Source organism: Nipponia nippon, unplaced genomic scaffold (assembly GCF_047370975.1).
Source record: "Nipponia nippon isolate SJK-2023a ecotype South Korea unplaced genomic scaffold, ASM4737097v1 scaffold_29, whole genome shotgun sequence".
In the NCBI taxonomy this organism is placed as follows: Eukaryota; Metazoa; Chordata; class Aves; order Pelecaniformes; family Threskiornithidae; genus Nipponia; species Nipponia nippon.
Genome location: NW_028262346.1, coordinates 6,350,683 through 6,372,448, shown reverse-complemented (window position 1 = coordinate 6,372,448; position 21,766 = coordinate 6,350,683). Strand labels below are relative to the sequence as shown.

General features: G+C 47.1%; 1 protein-coding gene across 2 annotated transcripts in view; it reads right to left on the bottom strand.

The window, feature by feature from the left end:
* Nucleotides 1-673: 673 nt before the first annotated feature.
* The window catches only part of ARK2C (arkadia (RNF111) C-terminal like ring finger ubiquitin ligase 2C), a 51,590-nt gene continuing 30,497 nt past the window's right edge, over nt 674-21,766 (bottom strand). For both annotated transcript variants that reach the window (XM_087763677.1, XM_087763678.1), the window contains exons 2-8: nt 15,305-15,614; nt 13,116-13,241; nt 9,438-9,567; nt 8,359-8,463; nt 7,736-7,831; nt 6,431-6,537; nt 674-5,248 (exon numbers count right to left, since the gene is read on the bottom strand). In XM_087763677.1, the coding sequence (XP_087619803.1) occupies nt 5,131-5,248; nt 6,431-6,537; nt 7,736-7,831; nt 8,359-8,463; nt 9,438-9,567; nt 13,116-13,241; nt 15,305-15,614 (992 nt within the window). In that variant the 3' untranslated portion in view covers nt 674-5,130. The remainder of the gene's footprint in view (nt 5,249-6,430; nt 6,538-7,735; nt 7,832-8,358; nt 8,464-9,437; nt 9,568-13,115; nt 13,242-15,304; nt 15,615-21,766) is intronic.

Sequence of the window (21,766 nt, the reverse complement as noted above, 5' to 3'; positions counted from 1 at the left end):
GGTGTATGGCCCATTGGATTCTCCAACAGGTAACAAAAGGATTGAAAATACCCTCAAATATGTCTGTATTAGTTTGAAGGATTTTTTTTTTTTTCTTGGATAAGTTTCTCTTTCCTTAGTTATTAAACATGAGACCCACAGGGAGGGAGATGCTTCTGCACCGGGAGGATGGAGGACCTGTTGGTATCTCTGCAGGACTTGCTAGAGATATTCTACAGGCACCATGGGATGTGTTTAGAGGAAAAATCTCTCTTTAACAGGCAATTTCCAGCCTGGTTCTAGAAAGTGATTTTTTAGTACCTAATCACAAAACTGGTGCCACAGGATATCACTCACGGTGGTGTGCCTGGTGTGGAGAGCCTCACCTTGCCTCTGCCATGGAGCTCAAGCACCAACAGCCTCTGCAAAACAGCTGGGCAGAATATTTTATACCCCAGCAGCATCTCTTTTGCACATCAAAGTCCAAAGGCATAAGCAGTGAAAGAAGAATTGACTCCGACCCAAAGAAACAAGAAACAAGCAGTAAATAAAGACCAAGCGATCGCTCTGCCAGGTGACTTCTGTGTGGCACAGGTTTATAGTTAGCAATGCAGTTTGTTTTATTAGTTATAAATAAAGTACAAAAAAATCCACCAAAAGTGAATCTAAGCATTTACACAATTTCTAATGTCTTTTCATTTCTTCAATGCACTATTGCTTTAATATTAATAATAAATATTTTTCTAGCTTTCTTCTATAAAATAGTCTATGTAGCAAAATGTTGCACAGCACAACAGAACACCAGTAGGAGTACAAAAATGTGGGTGATCCTTTCACCAGCCCAGGTCATTAAAGGAGAGGATTTTTGTTTGCTTGCTCCTTGGTTTATTTATCCCTTTTACAGTGTCTTTGTTGGGGGGAACAACCAACCCCCTGTCCCCTCATGTCTCAAAACCGCAGCTCCAGGCTACAGGGGAGGAGTGTTACAGAGCAGAAAGGAAAAAAACACAGACAGGTTTTAAACCCAGGGTAAGGCAAAGTCAACAAAGTAGAGCAGCACCCTGAAGGGACAGAGAGAAAAAAATTAAGGTACAGTCATTTTGTGCCTTTCTAACCCAAAAGAGAATTGCATCCAAAGCCTTTTTGGGGGGGGGACGGCTACTGGCTAAGCACATGCATCGAACCCCACTTCTGTCCATACATGGCCGAGCATCTACGCTGACCAAGAGTGGTTATGGCTTAAAGCTTAAAATATTATCAAAGGTGCTCTAACCCTCTTGTGAGGCTCGAGCACTTGATATTCAGGAGCCTTTTGGGAAAAGTGCATTGCGAGAGCGGCGCGGCCATGACTGGGGATGGGAATGCTTGGCCACCGCTGCAGGAGTGGGATGTCAACTTGGGGCTGACCTCCTCCTTGGGGACAGGAGGGCTCCAGTGCAGGTCCCAGCTCTACAGTGGATTAAAAAGCTCCAGGTTGAGGTTTCTTCCTTAACAGGGGGGATGAAACCAACTGATCAAGAAGATCAGCATTGAGGGCTTCTGCTCCATGCATGTTTCACAGCTGGGTTATATCAAATGCTCATGGCCAGGCATTACAAAGGGATGCCAAATCGCTCCCACATCCATCCCAGCCCCTCTCAGCTAGACCAGGGGTCAACCCTTAAAAATTGCAATGAATCCCTCGGTTTTGTTGCTTCCAAGCTCAGGCTCAATCAATTGCCCCCTTCATCCTCCCTGCAGCGCCCAGCTGGGTGCATGCACAGAGGGTGAAAAGAGCCAGACTGAGCACAGATAGGCACCAAAAACTGAACAGAGCCACCACGCCTGGGCTTTCTTCCTCGGATTTTGAAGCAATTTGCAGAGTCTTGCAATAAATGCATGCATTGCCCCAAGCATAGCCTTGTAGCGGGGGCCCGCCGGGTGTTATTGCAGGGTAACACATGCAGCAAGAGCAGTAGCATCACCAGCAGCGTCGGGGACAGAGCGGTAGCAGGAATCGACCAAAACGTTTTGGTTTTGCAGAGCACCTTTAATTGCATTCAATGTGCAAGGGCGCAAGTGAAAGGTTCACCAGAGTTTGATTATGAGTGCAAATAATATTCATATATATGTGCTAAACACAGTTACTATATTGCAGTTTTCCACTATGTCACAGCATACAGAATCAAAGGTTTGCATTTTTATGGAATGTATCCAAGGTAACAGCACCACAGTAATACAGTTTGTAATCACACACCCTGATTTTTTTTCTCTTTTTTTTTTTGGACAAGATAAGCATTACCCCCCCCATCCCATGTTTAATTTTTTTTTAAAGTACCAATGCATGCAAAGCATTCCATTCCCAGAAACAATGCAAAAATGAGGTAATAGGAGTAATAAAAAATTAGTATTAATTTCTAAATAAATAAATTATAATTAAAAAGGCAAAAAACAACTATCAAAATAATTAAATAAGAACCCACAATATCTACAAATTAGTCATAAATTATGATTGTTAAATATAAGGCATTTAAACTCACAAAACCCTGTAAACTATCAATGTTTTGTTCCTAGAGATTTTTTGTTGTTTGTTTCATTTTGTTTTTAGACTCACCCTATTATCGAAACCTACTCGTACAAATTATTTAAACGCAAAGGAACCTGACACACCGATGCAACTCCAGACGCTGTAAATTCGCATGCACCTCGGGATCAGTCACTCACACGAGATCACGGGAGTTTGGTGCTTTTCTTCACCAAGGGTTTGTTTTTTTTTTTTTAAAAACTGTGCTTGTTCATTAGGCAAATAGTAATACTTTCGCATAGGCTTTAAGAAAATGCACGGTTCGGAAGCGCTCCTCCTTCCCTCCTGGCCCGGCCAGGGTCCCAATTGCCCCATTCTTCCCCCTGCTTTGCCCCCAGCTCACATCTGGACAGACCAGACTGGCTTACAGTGTATTTCACCAGCAAAGCCTTGCTTTGCTTGTCCATGTTATTAGTAATATTAATATTATTTTTAATGCTGCTTCAATCTGCTGCTGCTGGAGCAAGCCCCATAGGTATTGATGGACCACTCCTTGACCCAAGGAGTCTGCAGCCCTGCTGCAGAAGAAGCCATCACTTGCGCTGGGTGACAAATATATCATAGAATCATAGAATGGTTTGGGTTAGAAGGGACCTTCAAAGGTTATCTAGTCCAACCCTCCTGCAATGAGCAGGGACATCTTCAACTAGATCAGGTTGCTCAGAGCCCCGTCCAACCTGACCTTGAATGTTTCCAGGGATGGGGCATCTACCACCTCTCTGGGCAACCTGTTCCAGTGTTTCATCACCCTCATCATAAAAAATTTCTTCCTTATATCTTCCTTATATGCCACCACATGTCCCCCTCTACTCCCTCCTACCTGCATGGGCACAGCAAGAGAGGGGCTCCTGCATCCTTGCACCCTGCAGGGCTCCACTCTTTCCCTCCCTCTCCAGTTGGGAAAAAAAAAAAATCTCTGGGGTGCCTCTGGTGTTTTCCAATTACATGTCACGGGAATCCCACAATCTCTCCGACAGTAATTTGTAATTGTTTCTACTTGGAGAGCATTGCTTGGCTCCAGCAAAGTAGATGCTCAGGGGAGCCAGAAATCATCCCCGCCACATGAGCATTTTCAATATGTAATGCTCCTGACTAATTCCCCTTGCTCCTTGGCATCTTTCTTTTGCTCCCCTAGTATGAAAAAAAAAAAAAGTATTTAAACAAAAAGAAAAAAAATGGTTTTGGTTGTGAATGCTGGTTCTCCGGAGGGTTTTTAACTTGGTCCCTATGGTTGGTGTGCTGAGGTCTTTATTTCAGGTGGAGCTTGGATCGCAACGGTTCACTCCTTCAGGGGCTACCTCCTAATTCTGTTTTGAGTGTTAATGCAATTAGGTTTCATTTGAACAACCACTCCATTCTCCATACGGATATGGCCTGAAATGTGTATACAAACGCATGTGGGTGCAGGTGCATGTGCTTTGAGGCAGTGTTACAACCTAGCCCCTCCAGAAAGCAGCAAATCCCCCTTCCAACCTGCCTTCCCCTCCTGTGCCGAAATGCTCATGGCCTCAGCAGTGTCTTGTGAGCATCGAGTTTTCTCCCGTCCTGTTATCAGAGATGCTTTTGCATGGGAGAGGAGTTGGCAGCATACATCTCGCAGCACCTCTCCGGCGTTATTATACCCCAAAGCACAGCTATAGGCGCCGACTCCAGTAACCATCATTTTGGACCAGTGCTGGCAGCAGCTGCTGAAGCCAACCAGCCTCATGGCTCACAGGAGAAAGCATCATGGACAATGGCAATCATGAAGACAGCCCTTCCTTGGATTTCGATATGCCAAGCTACTTCGTTAAGATACGGAAAGCAAAGAAACAGCATCTACTCTAATATTGTGCCCCTACAGAAAGCGTCCAGCACCAGCAGATAAGCAGGAATGAAGCTTCTCCCTATTGCTTCATTCATTTCATTCCCAATTTTTATTTTTTAAGCTTCTCTAAATTTGCAACGCACTGTAAATGCAAGGAAAGGAAGCACACGTGGCTGAGGCAAAGAGCGCAACCCTTCTGACTGTAAACAGGATTTTGCTTTTTTGCCTCTTCCCCCCCAAGGGTGGGAAAGCTTGACCTCTTTATTCTCCCTCTGCTATGTATTAATCAGGCACCAAAATAAGGAATCTATGAAAAAATATTTGGTGCAAATTAGGTAACAGCAACATGTCCACCACAAGATGAGTAGGGCATCAAACACAACATTTCTTAAGCTAACATGCTCCAGCTGCCATCCATAGAAATAGCTAAAGGACCCCTAACATGTTTCTACGTATTCGAGAGGTATATATACAATCCTCATGAAATGCAGGATTGACAGGCCAGACTACCACAACTAGTTCCTTCATGTTCAACACTAAATCTTCTGCAGCATGGGGTCTCTGAGCTCTGGGAATGCCAGCTCCCTTTCACCGGGCCCATATCCTGCGTATGTGCAATATCTCCTACCGCTAGATATTGTACTGCCACCTCCTCCTCTTCCTCACTAACATGCCTGCAGACTTTTCCTCTCAATCAAATGGCTCAGAAGGCAAAAATTTTGCTGCAAGGGTTTATGGTCATACGACCTGGTAAGGAAAATGGTGTGTCCAGCCAGTCCTTTCAGCTGTCCGAGCCGAGCTGTGTTTCAATGTCCACCCTGCAGATCGGGCACTTCTTGCTGGTGGCCAGCCACTGGTCCACACACACTTGGTGGAAGAGATGCATACAGGGCAACCGCCTGCAGAGAGAGAAGTACCCACCCCGTTAGGATGAAGGAGGTCCAGAGGACCAAGAAGAGCCAGAAAGCAGCAGCCAGGGCTGCTTCAAACATGGAGAAGCACCAGTGTATTGACACCAGTGCTGCCTAGGTCCTACACCCTCCCCCAGCCACACCAGCTCACATAGGGTAGTAGGTCAGAGATGGTGTCCTTCTTGGCTAAAAGCCTTTTAGAAAACCCCACACCCTCCTGAATTGAGTTGTTCCAGTTATTAATTACCCTGGCTGCTGCTTTTTAACCTTTCAGGAGTACTAGGTTATACTCCAAGGCCTTTTGGTTCTTCATCATTGTGACTCGTTAGCAGACAGGTGGGTCCCCACAGCTCCTATGAGGGTGCCTGGTGTGCCCCAGGGAATGTGGTTGCTTTTCACCTACATCACCTTTGTCATCTCTTCACTCACCCTCGCAAGCCAGAGAGACCCTGAACCACAAGGACCCACAGCAAGAGAATCAGAGTTATTTCTTGATAGTTCAAGGCAATTAAAGGGTGAGGAGCAGGACCAGGTAATGCAGCTGCACTGCCAACCTGCAGCTCCTTCAGCCATGGTAGCTCAGCCCCTTGCAATTGCTTGTCCCCATCCTCTGTCACAAGCAGAGATTTGACCCAGCCAAGAGCTTGGGGACGTCTGTGAGGGATAACTGGGGCTTTGTTGTTGGCTCAGGATGGCTCCCTGTGACCATGCGGGCGGAGTTATCTCACTTATTCTACAATAAAGCAGCTCCATCCTGGCCACAAGCCAAACTCCTCTGGACTTCACACCCACACTCCCTTTTATCATACTTTGGTCATCTGTCAAGCTCAGACATTGACGTCCCCGAGCTCCAGATGGCTGTCTGAGACCTGGGACCCATCCTTCTCTGACACTTGCCACCTGGCCCATTGGCACAGCCTTGAAGTAGGTGATCCAAACCCAGGAGATACTATAAAAACTTGGCCCTCCTGCTGTTGCAGAGCTCTTCCTACCTACAGCCTGTACCAATATCCATATAAATGACATTTGGTTTCCCAGACCCTGCAACAGCCCAAGTGAGTTTGTCAGGACAAGAACAGGGACAACCCCACCAGCACACAGCGGCATTAATCCCAATAAACACAACTCAGATGGCATTGAGAGGCAGAGGAGCAGATGGAAGGATCGTACCTGACATCTTCTCCGTCTTCAAGCATGGACAGACAGATTGTGCATTTCTCATCGGTGTCTGACTCCTCTCCATCCTCTTGCTCAGCTTTGCCCTCCTGTGGTCTTCTCTGCAGCAAGGTTAAAGACATAATTTGGTTAGGACTTGACTTTCTAATGCTCTCCCAAGCCTAGGTAGTTGCAGGAAGGCAAATAATAAGAGCTTCGTCTATCAGCCAGATCCTTCAGCTTGGGGAAGCCAGCCTAGCCAAAACAGCCAGTGAGGGGAGGATGCCACCAACATACTGCTGGTCGGCACATCTCCTCCTGGGGCTGGTGGCAGTGGGGCTGGTGGTAGTGCCCCAAGGAGCAGCCTGTCCTCTGCTGCCCTAACACAGCCCCCTACCACCTCCTCCATCCTCCTTGCAGTGGGGATGGCCCCATGGTCTCCTTTGCTGGAGGATTCTCCTGGATACCCCAAAGCATGGGAGGCCACCACTGCCAGGAAGGGCAACCACTGTGCCCCATGCCAGCTTGGCCACTGGCACAGCCCCACACTGTTCCATGGGGCAGGGCTTAGCTTGTCAGGTCTCCCCTTTTGTCTTGCTCCCCTCACATCCATTCCTACTAATATAATTTTTCTGGGTCCACTGGAGATGCAGTCAGAGATAAACGCAGGAGGAGTTGACTCACTTCCAACTTGAGCAATGCAATGTCCCTACTTGTTACTGCCCAGCTGGGAATGACCAACATGTGAAATTACTATGCAAACAAACACTTTTCCCATTTTCTATTTAGCACGACCCAAAAACATGGCACCCACTTCCTTATGGGCAGGAGATCAGCTCCAACAGAGGAGACACCTCTTGTAAAACGAGGGGAAGGACAAGCTCCCCCATGCCACGGAGCCAGCGCCCTCGTGGGCGTGTGGGCAGTGCCGCTTGCATGCAGAATGGGGTGGGTTTGCATGCACAAAGCCCCTTTGGTGTGTGCACTTTCTTACCAGGTGCAGACAGGGGGGAAATTGCACCCGCTGGGTGGGAGAAGGCTGAGACCCTTTTGAAAATTTGGCCTGCAGCTTCCTAGCCTAGAAGTGAGAAACAGCCAGCTGAGCTACGCCACTGCTTCAGCCCGGGAGCCCCACAAGATATTAAAGCACCAATTCTGGATTTTACATTCCTCCCCCATTTCAGGGAATATTGATGGCACCGGTTTGCCAACCCTGAGGATTGCGACCCACCAAAGTCCTTCCTTCTGTCCGCTCCATGCCCACAACCCTTGACCAACTGAGAGAGGCTGGCAGCCATGCCATGGTTTTGGGATGCTCACCTTCTTGTACTTGTGGGGGAAAGTGAACCTCTCGATGGTGTTCTGGACGGCACCCCTGCTCACACTGCCCAGCCTGTCCTCCAGCTGCAGCAGCTCCTGCAGTGCAGGAACAGCACCAAAGCACCATCAGCATTGATCCCAGGGCACGAGGTCCCACCACCCCACCCCACCTGCTGGGGACCAACGCTCCCTCCTGTCCTTTGTTTGGTGGGAATGTCCATCAAACCCAAATCAGCCATGCTTTAATGATGAATCTGAGCCCCGGTTCTTGGGCTAGTAACTAAGGGCTCAAGGCAAAGAGCTGGATATCCAGTATTTCAGAAATTAGGGTGGAATGTGAGCTCCGTTTGACAGGCTGGGAAACAAAACCCTGTAGAACTGAAGCACTTTGTTCACAAACATGAAGTGACCCAGAGTCAACCTGAGCCAAACTCAGGCACCCTGGAGTAAACCATCTTTTACCAAACCCGCTCAACCCCTTCACCTCCCAGTTATTCCTAAAATTGCTGCAAGACTCAATGCAACTGCCATGCCACAAAACAGTCTTACAGTTGATGCCAGAGCTTACATCGATTCCCAGCACTTAAAAATTTAATAATAATTCCAGTCCCCGAGATACGTACTTCATAGCTCTCCCGCACAGCAGACATGTGCCTGCTTGGGTTCAGTCCCTGAAGAGCAAGTAACTGAAGCTGAGGATAAGGGTAATTTCTGATTTCGTGAACAACCTGCGAGAAGTGAGGGAAAAAAATAAAGCCACCCCTACTTGCACATAGAAATCCCTTGTGTGCCCTGATTTAAATCTAGTGCTTTAAAAATTAAAAATGAAAGAGCAGACTGACACCTTTCCCAATGGAAGCCTTTTAATAACCAAAAAATGAGGTTTTATTAAATAGATCTCCTATAAATGATAACTAAGAACATGCATTTCTTCTGAATAAACTATCTGTTATAATTCCTGTTGCATCTATAACATTGCAGTTCCAAGCTCTCAAGATGGATTAGCCTAAAAAGAGATTTTATTTTATTTGTTTTTAAATGGGTGGATTTCTCTTCATCCAAGCTTTGATTTTTTTAAGCCTTGCTGTAGTACGCAGGTGTCAGGGTCCGACTATGGACATGAGGAAAAAACACTCTCGTGGGATTTCTGAGGATGCTTTAAGGATTAGCAGTGCTTGGCATGGCTCAGCTCCAAATACAGCACCCTGCTAGGAGAAGGGCCAACAAATGACTCCAGTCAGCCCTTCTTCTTGTCAAACTCCATCTCCATCTGTGCAACAGGTCATGCAAAACCTTTATAGACGCAGAGAGCAATGATGTGAGGAGGGATGGTCCTCGGGGCTGAGCTCAGGGAAGGGAGTCATCTACTGCCAATGCAGGGAGCTCTGGGAGCCCATAATTTGTTCCAGTATTAATAATATTATTAGTAATAACTGCTGAGTCTCACATCCTGCCCAGGTTTTGCAGACCAGCTTGTGAGCGTGGTGCTGCACGCAATGGACCGAATCTTTCAAGAGCAGCTGAGCTTTTCTTTCCTTTCTCTAATCCAGAGTGCAATGATGCAACATTATCCTTTCAGACACTCCCTCCCACAGCCGGAGATAAGTGGGATTCGCAGAAGACAGGTGACAGCAGCCTTTATTTTGACTGCTTTCTGGCAGACAATGCATAAAACATTTCTTGGTAAAAGCATTTCACTTACCATTTGTGTTGAGGATGTGCTTCTGGGGAAATGGTGCATCCGAGGTGTAGCTAAGTAATGCTGATAGGGCTGAGGGACCGGCCGGACCTGGAACTGGGTGTGAGTCAGTCCGGCATCGACACTGAGGTCCCTGTGGGCACAAGGATGAAGATACAGTTTTGACTGCACGGATTTATTGCATGGCCTACAGCAAGTCAGATCATGCTCATGGGGCAACTTCCACTGGTGGACTGCTGTGGGTTCCTCAACCTGGGGTGATGCTACTGCTTAGAAGGGAGTTTCCTCCAATTTGGGCAACTGCCCACCAGGCCAGCATGAAGGAGTGAGGGGTTGTTTTTACGCCAGTTAGAATTTGTGTTAGCTAGAGTCAAGAGCTGCACAGCAGCCTGCTAATTTCAGAGCAAGAGCATTTTGGTGGCTCCCGATTGATCCCCAGGCTCAGTAACAAAACCTGGCCAGACCAGGTCCTCCCTGTGCTGCCTTCGCTGCAAACAATTACATTTCGCCTTGAATATTTTGCAGGAATTAGCTGTGCTAAATGCCTCGGGGCACACACCGATGAGCCATTCTGGGTAGTTGTTAGGAGCCAGCTAGGCACCCTCCAGGGGCTTTTTGATGTGCCTGTGCTCTCCTTGGAGGTGTCCCAGCCCAGGCCACAGGAGGACCTAGGGAGACAGGGGAGACTGCACCTCACCCAAACCTGGCTTCAGGGAACCACAGAACTGCTGTTTGTGCAGAAAATATAACAGTTTTAAGAAATTTCTGTATAAGACTGCTGTAGGAAACAGTGTCACACAGCCAGCAGATCAACGCCAATGAAGCAGGACATCCCCAATGGTCCCGCTCACCTGCACACAGCCTGGCCCAGGCAAGTAAAGCAGGATCTTCACCTAGGCTGGGGCTCAGCTTGGTGAGTTTGGGCACTTTGTCCCTCCAGAAAAACAACCCAGCTCAAACCCGGGACTTGACATGACCAAGGTCCCGGCAAATGCCGCAGCTCTGCCCAATCCAAGCATGCAGAGACAAACTGCAAACCCCATCCCCACACCACGTGGAGGGGACAGGAGGAAACATAACACAGCATCTCCATGTATAATCCAATTAGCTGATCCCTTGTCTCTCCAGCCAAAGAGTCTCTCAGCAAACAAATGCTTTGAACGTCATTCACTTTATCATAATTACAAAAGCCAGAGCTCTAATAACCATTGTCTTCACATTTGCCAAAGCTAAGCTAATTAGAGCACAGGGGTGGCTTCCTATTTCATCCTTGAACTTCTTTTCCCCTCCACGGAGGACAGCGGCAGCGAGTGCCATGGCTTGTTAGGAGCAACCCAGATGTGTCCTCCAGCAGCTGTGAAACTGTGTTCACCCAACAGCAGATAATGGATGTGAGGAGACAGTAAATGCAGAAATCCTTTACCCAGATCAGCCTGTGTACCAGGCAGCAGCTCCAGTGCTCTAGTACCCGCAATAAGACACCCCACACCAAGTTGAAGCAAAGAGAGGGACTATCTTTGCTGGCCCTGTGCTAGCCATGTGCTAGACAGACAAAACCTGGCAGAGGATAAAACACAGCAAGCGACTGGCAGGAACACAACCAGGGTGAGAATCCACAGGACTGGGTATTTTCCAGCTCCTGTGTCACAATTTTGGATTTTTATCCAATTACTGAAGACTGTTCCCAGGTGGATGGAAGGTCTGACTGGAAATCAGGAGGCTTTGGGTCCATTCCCAGCCCTGCCACTGGCCTGATGCATGACCTTGACTGTTTCCTCTCTGCCTTCCCATATTCCCTGTCTACAAAATAGATGCAATAATCCACAGAGTTCTTCAAGATCAAGGACAGAAGATGAACGGCCATTATTAACTTTCACAAGTAATTGCAATAACAGCACTGCTGAATTGTTTGTGCACTGGTGCATCTAGATCCTTAAAATCAGATACTGAGGCTCCTGAAGTGATGCTGTGGGTCTACAGAAGGGCCCAAAGCAGAATACTGCATGGAACAGTGTTTTCTCAGGGTTTGCAGGTGAATAAGCAAAGCACATTAGCTGAAGAAAACCAAAACGAACCACCACCTTCTAGCCTGTGCTACTTGGACAACTGCACAGCATCTTGATGTTCAGATGCGAGGTTCAAGAGCTATGACGCCTATGGTACATGGGCTGACAACAACCAAAAAAGCGAAAGATAAAGGACCCAGATAACAGGTTGGATGGTCGTCACTAAATGTGGATGTGGATGCAGAAGATGATTTAAGGAACCAAATGGGAGTTTATTTCTTCTTCACCAGAAGAATTTTAATTGAGGTTGGGCTGTCCGAGATGACTGATCACCTTCAGATCTTTCTTCCATCCCCATTTCCTGCGACAGTGCCTACCACCTACCACCTCCGAGCGAGCGTCGCTGCTGCTCACGCGGTGGTAACACATTAGAGGAAAGTTGTTATATCTGTCACTGGGCAAAACTGTACATGTGCCCCAAGGAGAAGTGAGTCACCCAAATATATATACACAGTATATGATTTCTGTCATCCCCACTCCTTAGGTTTTATAAGGCTATGGAGCAACACAGCAGGGAAAAGGAGGGAGGGGGAACATAAAGCAATGCTTTAGCAGATCCTTCTAATGATTATAATTAAACACTCTGCACCAAAAGAGAGGCAAAAAGAATGGCTTTATCCAGATGGTACGTGAACTGCTTTGCAAACTGATCTGAACAATGTCATCCCGGCCAAATTCAGCTCACAGTGGTGCCAGTAATGGGAACACCTGAGAAGAAAATGGCAGAAGGATCTGGCCATATTTTAGGTTGTATATTATTACCCCAGAGGGGGAAAAAAAGAACCCCTGTGTTAAAAGGACTCTCCATTTGCAGAGTGAAGCGCAAGGAAATGCCATAATGTTAGGAAATGCCATAATTAAAATTTCCTGTTACATTTTATTTTGGTCCCCTTGTGCATACACATTGCGATTGTCTCTAATTACATGTTCACATGCTATTTTTTCCATTCAGTGCACAGGATGGACTTTGCTCAGCTAAGAAGCAGCTACTCAGAAGTACGTTTTTATTTTCTTATTCTTCCAAGTAGAGCCCCATACCTTATTAACTGTGCAAGAGCTCAAAACCTGCTCTGAAAATAAAATTATCAATTCCCTATTCGGCTTTTCCAGGGTATCGAATGCTACAGTGGGAGAACGATTAACAACTATTAATTCATTCACACCACCCTGCGGGGCAGGGCAGCACCATGCTCCCTAATTTAGACCACAGAAAAAGTTGTGGCCACTGTTTTTTGAGTGCCTGGTGGACAGCAGAAGATCTATTTCAGGCAGAGACATTGGTCTACAGGAAAAAGACCCTGGCTGTGCCCTGCAGCAGGAAAAGCCCCTGGAGGAAGATTAACACTTGGCTGCACTCTACATCCATGGATGGAGAGTTATGGGCAATATTGATGCCTCGATGTTATCATATACATGCATAAAGGCTTTAGCATGCACTCGTAGCCCTCCCAGAGATGACTTTTCCCATTGCACACTTCCCACATTGTACCTGTTGAGCTGCACCATTAGCTTTCATGAAAGCATTGATCCATGATGACATTCACCAACCCTTGTAGCCTCCCCAGGACTTATTAAACACCTCATTCAACACACAAGTGAAATGTGGAACACTTACCAGTCCGTGCCTTCGGCTAAATACCTGGGCTGGGGCCCGATGGGTTGTGGAGTTTGCAGTTGATGGCTGAAGTCAAAGCTGAGGTGTAGATGGTGAGGCTGAACAGACATGCGCTCTTGAGCCCGCCTGCGGGAAGGAGAATGCCAGCAAGCGAGTTAGACATGCAGTGGGCACTGCATATGAATGGCTCCTGCTCCGAGCCCATATCAATAAACTGGAGGAAAACTCAAACTGTTGGGACTGTGAATATGTGTCCAAGAGAAAAGAGTCCAGGCAGGTGTCAGGGATGATGGGAAGAGGAACCCAGAGCTATGTCGTTTACTTGTGGTCACCACAAACATAACACATACCTCTCACCCCCTGTGGCATCCACATACACTCAGTTTACAAGAGATGCTGTTTGGTGGCAACATGGAGAGACAAAGAGGAAACCAAACAACTTCTTCCTTAGCAGTTTTGTGCCATTTGCACTACTTTCTTTTTCTCCACTGCCAGCCCCATAAACAACACACAAGATAAAACTTGTCCCTGGTTCAGCCATTATCCATCATCATAAAGAAACTGCAGGTTGTCTCGCTTCCCCATGCAGTCCATAAACTCTTGGGGAACCTCATTCATAACAGGATTACTCAAGAGTAACTGAAAGCAGAATTTACTCTCGCTGGCCTTTGCTAACATTTCTCTGGATGATGGACAGGCCAGGCTGGGATCCAGCTCCCAGCTCTGCTACCTTTGCAGGCAGGGAAAGGAAAGCAGTAGAAAATATAGCAAGGTTTTTCTAGGGATTTGAGTCTCTTCTCGTGATTGTTGCTTATTTGAATTACTCAGGGGAAGAGCATGTGCTGCTTGATCAGTGTCCACATTTGGAGAGAGACAAGGTGAATGAACAAGCAGGATTTACATTACAGACAGACTCATACCCCTTCCTCCCTGCTTACCAGTGGAGCCATCGCAAAGCAAAGCTACAGGAAAACACCAGAGCAAATAGAGCACAGAACAGCTAGATAAAGAATTTTTCATGCAGCCAAAGCCCAGAGGCTTCACTTTTAAAAGCACAACCCAGAATCCCATTACTGGGACCTCATGCCCCACACCTGTAAGGCTTCTGACACCCTCTTCTGAAGCAGCTGTGCTTTCAGAAACAGGCTGTGGGATTCCTGCCTTTTTCCACACCACAATCCACTTGCAAATGGAACACTGACAGCATTTACCAAAGCAGTTTCTGCATGGAATTGTGGCTCTGTGCTTTTATTTGAATTCAGCTTATGACTAAGAGAGAAACACTTGTATCATCAATGCCTCAGCTTTGCACATTATTTGCTACCCAATTATTAACTAATCATTAAATCCACCTAAAATCCAGATATGCAAAACAAAACAAGGATGAGAAGAACACACAATTTTCAGACGGAAAGGGTATGGAAAGAAAGTGTTTTCCATCTGTATCATTCTTTCCAAATGAAGCATTATCACAAAGACTCATCCTCTGATTCTTGATCCATGGGTACAACCCACAAATAGCTTCCATATGTTTCCAAAAAAAGCACTCCTCTCCTACGTGCTATCATCTAAACCCCTCTCTTCTCAAGAAACACATTCAGGACAAGTCCAGGCATCCATTTCCACCTCTGCTGAGTTACAGTAATTATTTCTGCAGTCATCATCCCAGTCTGAATTTAGGCTGCTTTCTGTGATTGAATGTGCTGCAGGTCAACAGCACCATTCCATCATAGATCTGGGAAGCCTACCTAGACCCAGAGGAGCAAGCTCTTCATGTGCAAAACCTGACAGGACAGGTGGATACAATCTATCTCTTACATGGTTTTGAAACAGCAGCTACGAGGAGGTAGCTTGTGCACGCAGTCTATCGTTCTCTCTGCCATGCAGGACAGGTTCACTGCAATACCAAGGTATTACCACCATGATTTTCCTATGAGTGACAATAATAGGTGACCTTGGGACATACTAGATGAGCACAGTATGGATCCCCATGGGAAAGGTACACCTGCAGGTGTAACCTGCCCTGCAGCTTCCCTTCTGCTGGATGCATTTTAGGGGTACACAGATGAACTTGTGAAGAAAACCCAACGTTATTAGCACATACTGCCAGGGCTTTGCAGAAGCCACTTTGCTGAAGTGAGGCTGATGTGGCTTCTCAGCATCCTTCAGGAAGAGTAAGAACCCCTTACCTGGGATGGGGCATGAGCCGGCGGTGCTGTGCCTCGAGGAGCTGCTGCTGGAGGAGGTATTGCTGGTGAAGCGCCTGAGGTAGGAAGGAGGGTCCAGCCACATCCTGGAAGGGCAGGGCTGGCACCGGTGCCAGGGGCTGGTGCAGGGGACCGCTGTGCTGGTGCGTGGGGGCCATGTGGGGGGTCAGCCCCGGCTGGGGCTGGACCGCGTGAGGCAGGGTGAAGTCAGCGGAGAGCTGAGGCTGGGGACCCAGGTGGAAGTGCCGGCAGGAGGTAGCATGGGGATGCTGAGACCTTTGAAAAGGAGCACCTGGAAGAGAAGAGCATGGCCGTCATAGGGGCCAGCAGTGGCCGGGACACCCCAGCCCATCCAAGATGGGTTGCCCATCCAAGACAAGAATTGAGCAAACAGCTATTTCTCCTCTCTGCTGAAAGGGTTAAAAAAGAGAGAACAGGTCAGTTAACACTGATTACATGGAAAAATGTTGATTTTGACTAATAGTTTTTCTCCTCCAAAAAATATGGGAACGAAAACATGGGTTTGGGTTCAAGGTGACTTTTTGGCTCCAAATTGAAGTGTATATTGATGAAAACTGCTTCAGCTTGCTTTGATTTGCATGTCTTAAAGAGAAAAGTAACAAAAATTTTAAGAGGGCCTTTAGCAATAGTATAAGGGGTAATGGTTTTAAACTAAAAGAGGGTAGATTCAGACTAGATATAAGGAAGAAATTGTTTACAATGAGGGTGGTAAAATACTGGAACAGGTTACCCAGAGAGGTGGTAGATGCCCCATCCCTGGAAACATTCAAGGTCAGGTTGGACGGGGCTCTGAGCAACCTAATCTAGTTGAATATGTCCCTGCTCATTGCAGGGGGGTTGGACTAGATGACATTTAAAGGTCCCTTCCCACCCAAACCATTCTATGTTTCTATGAAAAAGCCTCAACATTTTAGAAAAGGGAAAAAAAAAATTTGTTTTCTAAAATATGTTTTCATGGGTTATGAGCTCACCAAAGTTTTCAAAGCTTGTTGACTTTCCATGCAATTCAAGGTATTTCTTTGCCTGTCTACAAATGTCTCATAGGCAAGGAAATAATCTCTACTCTAAGAAACTGTCTCTCACTGACTGCAGGACATGAATGAGACACCTTCCACCTCTGAGAGCCAGGATTAAGACCATGTGTCTTTGCTGAGACCCTTCAAGAGCCCATCCTCATGAGCTGCATGCAGGGAGAGAGCAGCTGCAGGAAACACAACACGGACTGCTATGAGACCAGCCATGAGACTGATGGGAATGAGGAGGGAATGAGGAAGAAATGAGGTGTGAAAGATATTTGTAGTGGAGGCTTTTTGCAGAACATCTGTCACTGTCTTGCACCTCCCTCAAGATCTTTGCTTGGATGGGCCCTTGGCCCAATCCAGCACGTTAATTCCTACATTCCTGGAGCATTTACAGGCATCACAGCAAAACTTTTGGCTCTTAAACTAGGGAGAGAGGCAGCTCAGAGGTGAAGGATGAGACTCGAGTGAGGCTATTAGAGATACCCGTTTGCTGAGGATCAGCACCAGGATAGGACACCTACAGTCTTTTGAACACCTCATCTTCCTAATAACTCCTTTTTTTTATTTTTGCCCAGGAACAACAGCACCAAGAGACACTGAATGTCATCCCAAGACACAGGCCAGACATGCCTGTGATGCCTTCTTCACCCAGATCCCTTCTGCTCACATCTCCTTTTTGCCAGCAGGCAGGGCCAGTCCATCACAGCAGCTCAGGGAGCCCCAAGCGCTTTCTGTTCATGTCCATATGGAAACAGGAGATGCACAAAGCAAGCCAGATGCCAGCAAGAGAAACAATGGGAGAGGCCCTAACAGAAACGAATGGTTTGCAAAACTGTGTATAAGTAATTACATGCAGCATCTCTTAAATACAAACTAATCCTCTGTAGCACCCCTCTGAGAGAGGCAGTGGGTAACAAATGCCTGTGCCACCAGCAGCAGAACTTCTTAAGGTGATAATTTCTCATGCTGTCAGATAATGGCATGATTCAGCTACCCTATTAATTAAAACCAGAGGAGGTGGGATCAGACCCACTGTTCCCCAATGATGGAGCTGCAAACTCAGACCCTTGAGCCATCAGTGTACCCCATCTCCCAGTGCCGTGGGTTATATTTGCTGCCGTCGGCTTGGCCCCAATTCACTGTACTCCACTAAAGGGTAAAGGCTGAATAATGAAATGGGGATCCTGTGCTGCCCTGGCCCATTGTTCAAGCTGAGCAACACCACAATCAAGGGGAAATGCCTCCTAACTGCTGTGTTTGCTAGGTACTTGCAGAGCAACTCACTGTGAATTGCTCAACCTCTAATGGCCATGGGTCCTCCCAAGGGAAAACAGCTACAGCAAGTCACAGGTGAGCCATTCTACACCTCCAGGTCTTCACGGCACCTGAAGACAAGGTGCTAGAGCAGGTTAAGGTGCTAATCCTTCTGCACACCCAAACACACCAGCCTGTGCCACCAAGCAGCAATTTAGTTGTATTTCAGACAAAACTGGCTTAGGAGGACACAAGACATTGAAGCTTATTCTATTCCCCCACATTTACTGGGACAAATTTTGTAGCACATAAATAAAGCGGAAAAAGCCAGTCTCTCATCCTCTGCGTCTCTCTCATCTCTTGATGCTTGGTGCAACCTTAGCCAAGGATTTCCAGCCTTTTGCTGTATCTTGGGAGGCCTTAGTCTGATTTAGTGAAACATCTGCAGGACCTTTGATGCCAGAGCCATGATGAACTAGAGAGCACAGGGTGGGCAGATCATCTTGTCAGAGCTTTTGACTTGAATTTTTCCTCCCACACCAAGACAGTCCTTGCGAGGAACTTGGTCATACACTTCCCTGCAGTCCAGAAAGTGCAAAATTTATGTCTGATATCTGGGCAGGAAGGCATGCAGGGCCCGTGCAGAGCCAACATAACCTAAAGTAAAAGCCTAACCAATTTTCTTTTGGTACAGAGAGTTTATTTGCCTTAGTTTTAGGCACTGGTCAATTAAAACAAGCATTTTAAAATATTTTTTCTGGTACCTACTGGTGCAATGATGCATTTCCCTCCATAGGAAAAATACTATCAAGATGTGACCGAGACCATATGATTAAATAAAACCCAACAATTTGTCTTAACATAATTCACTATCTTCTGTTGCAATTGTTCATTCCTTACAACTAATCCAATTGCTGATGAGGATTTTGACAGCAAAGCAAAGACTTTGGGGAATACTTCAGCAAATCTGTGCGTATTAGCAGTCATCAAATCATACAGCTGGCATAACCGAACTAGCTTGCACAACAAAGAGCCAGTCCTTGCCAAGCATGGTATTGGTGGACCCCAGAAAGCCCTGGCAAACAAATAACAGTGCACAACAGAACATTTTATCTCTGAGTTATCTATTTTCAAGTTTACCCTCTTCTGTTCATTGTATCTAGCCACAAGGGGCCTTGGTGGAGCCTGCTTTCCAAGTCCACATGTTGATCTTGCATACACAAGGTAAATCCAGTGTCACCCTGCTGACACCAGCTGAACAGCCTTACTCCAGGTAGCTTGCCATGACCAACGCCAGAATCTGGCTTGCAGGCGCTCACCTCTGTTCAGCGTAACAGAGGATCTCACGTTAGCAGTGTCTATTAATGATTACTCCACTAGCACATCTTCCTTCTGTTTCCCAAGCTGCAGTTTGGTCCTAGATCACATTTGCATTGGAACCAACAAGCATTGCCCATAAAATGCTTCAAGAAAATTTGATTCATGGATTTAATCTGCATTTTGCCTGGACAGTAATGTCTGCCAGAGCAGAGAGCAATCCATAACTAAAAGCCAGTCCAGATACCCCACTCCAGTTTTTGTTTTTACTCCCCAGAACAAGGCCAGGGCTGACATTTTCATTAGCTAAGCTTTGAGGACATTTCTGCACCAAAGATGATGAGGTTGGAAACTGTGCCTATCAAGCTCCAGACCCGCTAATTGCATCCTCCATGAGCCACGTTCCCCACCACATGCCCCAGTGGTGGCTGGAGGAAGGCAATGTTGCTCTGGGATCAGCAAGGCAGAGACCCTCTCCCCACTCAATGAGCTCCAGAGTTTTGGTCCTCATCCTACAGCAGGATTATCCTTCTCCATTGGGCTACTTTGATTTTGCAGGAAGAGGGGTCAGCCAGATCTTGGATGGCTTTTTATGGCCTACCCCAAAGGCATCTAACGGGTTCATCAGCTTCAGTGGCCTTTGCTGCAAACACTTGTCTCCTCCAGCTGAAGAAGGAGGAGGAAGCCCAGTGTCCTTGCTGCAGAGGCAATGCAGTCCTCACCAGCCCTGAGAGGCTTTTGACCTGAGGCCAACCTGGAAACACGTGTCCTCATGTCCAGCCTGCTGGTCAGGAGGAGAGGGTCCATCCTGCTGCGGGAGGCTCATTGACGTGCTCCTTCCAGTGGCATGAGTAGCTCCAGCTGTTCATATCTTGAGCTGTGGAAGACTGATTTCTCTGGGCTCACTGTCAGGCTGCCCACCAGCCAGAAATCCTTCTTTCCTTGTCCTATTGCTTCTTCCTTTCATTTAAATGCTGTTTCTCTGGCAGATGATGACAGCTCAGAGCAACATCAGATCAGCAGCTCTGAGATGAGCAATGCGTCACTTCTGTGTCAGCAAAGCAGACAACTTACTCCAGTTTTGTGTAGACTCCCATTAACTGGTTGAGGTCAAATGTCACTGAGATCAGAGACTTCTGTCTCAATGCAAGCATCTAAACCGAGTTATTTCTTAGCAGAGCCGGGGGATATTTCCCCTCCTTCTTTATCTTTCCTCTCCCTCTCCATATTAGTTCCTCATGCTCTTCTACTGACCATGCACATTTGCAAGGTCTGCTATCTTTGTCAGCCTGCTCACCCTCCCACCCAAGCTCCCAGCTTGGACAACCCTTGTTGCCTTACACCCTTCTGGCCTCAGCTAAGCCACAAAGGCAGCTAATGTCTGATCCCAGCTAATCCAGGTCTAAAAAGTGCCCTGCAAAAGTCTAAAGGTTTGCCCTAACACATGGAGGCAAAGATGGGATCCAGTGGAGACATGAATCAGGTCTTGGGCAAGCCAGACTAACTGTGGGATGGGAAAGAGGAGCTATGTGGTCCTCTGACATGCCTGGAGCCAAGCCTGGCTCAAAAGAAGCTATGGCATGGAGTGATGGTGTAGGACCATGTGCCCATGGATAGCCTATCCACCTTGTGCCTTTGGGTGAGCACCAGCAACACCTCCCTGCCTTGTGTAATGCTCTGATAGCTGCTGCATCCACTCCCCCTTGGCTTCTTCTGTCACGTCCCGAAGCCAAGGTCAGCGCCAGGGATCAAGGGGTGGGGGAACTGGCACTTCATTAATTCCTGCCACTGCCAGAACACGAGTGCAGATCAATAGCTGCCCCAAACGGCCTGGCTCACCTCTGCTACTGCGACAGGTGCTGCGGCTTCGCGCCATGATGCCGAGGACCCACCATGGAGCTGGGTCTGCTGTATCTCCCACAGCTATGCAGCTCGGCGACACCGTGGCCCCATCTCCCTACCTGCACTGTGAAGATGATCTTCAGCTAAAAAGCCTGTGGTGAAATTCGCTTAACAGCTATTTACGAAACACCCAGAAAGCTTAGCTGGAAGATGGCATTACAGGCTGTAGTCTCAAACTGAGGAGGTATAAATTTGTTTTTAGAAAGCCAACAGATGATGCAGGCACGTGGATAGCTGAACCTCTTTGGCTGCTCACCGCCGTGCCGTTTCCACCCTTTACTCATGCAGGCTCCGAATGTGGCAGAAACCCGTGGGGAAACTCATCACGTCCGCCTCGCCACCGCTTTCTCACTTCCACGGCTTTTTCTTTTTTTTTCCTCAGTTCTACAGTAATATTTATTGTTTCTATACATTATCTGAAGCAGCCTAGACTTTTTTTCATTAAAAGAAATGCTCCCAATTCCTTCACGCCCCCAGGTGAACCCCGTAAATGACAAGTTCATATATTTTTGCAGGTTGGTATGTGACATCGAGTCACAGAAATTTACTGGTCTGATACTGGGTATTTCTGTCACCAGGGATTCTCCTTTAGCATCAGTCAGGATTTGACTATGCATATGCACATGCAAATTTATCCATCCACCAACATTTCACCCAGAAAGGCTCAAGGGATCCATGTGCTCATTAAACACTGACCCATCTTGGAGATGCAAATCCCCTGGGTAAACCCTGCAGAGAGACAAGAGATGCTATGGGCTTTATGAAAAGAAAAACACAGAAAGCAGAACAATTTATTTCCACCTGCTTTCCTCATGGCAGCAATATTTTTGAAGTGATCAGGCTACTGGTAAGGAACACAGGATCAGGCCCAGAGCTGGCATTGGGGATACCTATCTCGAGCAGACAACTGCAGCCCAGGGAGCGCGGC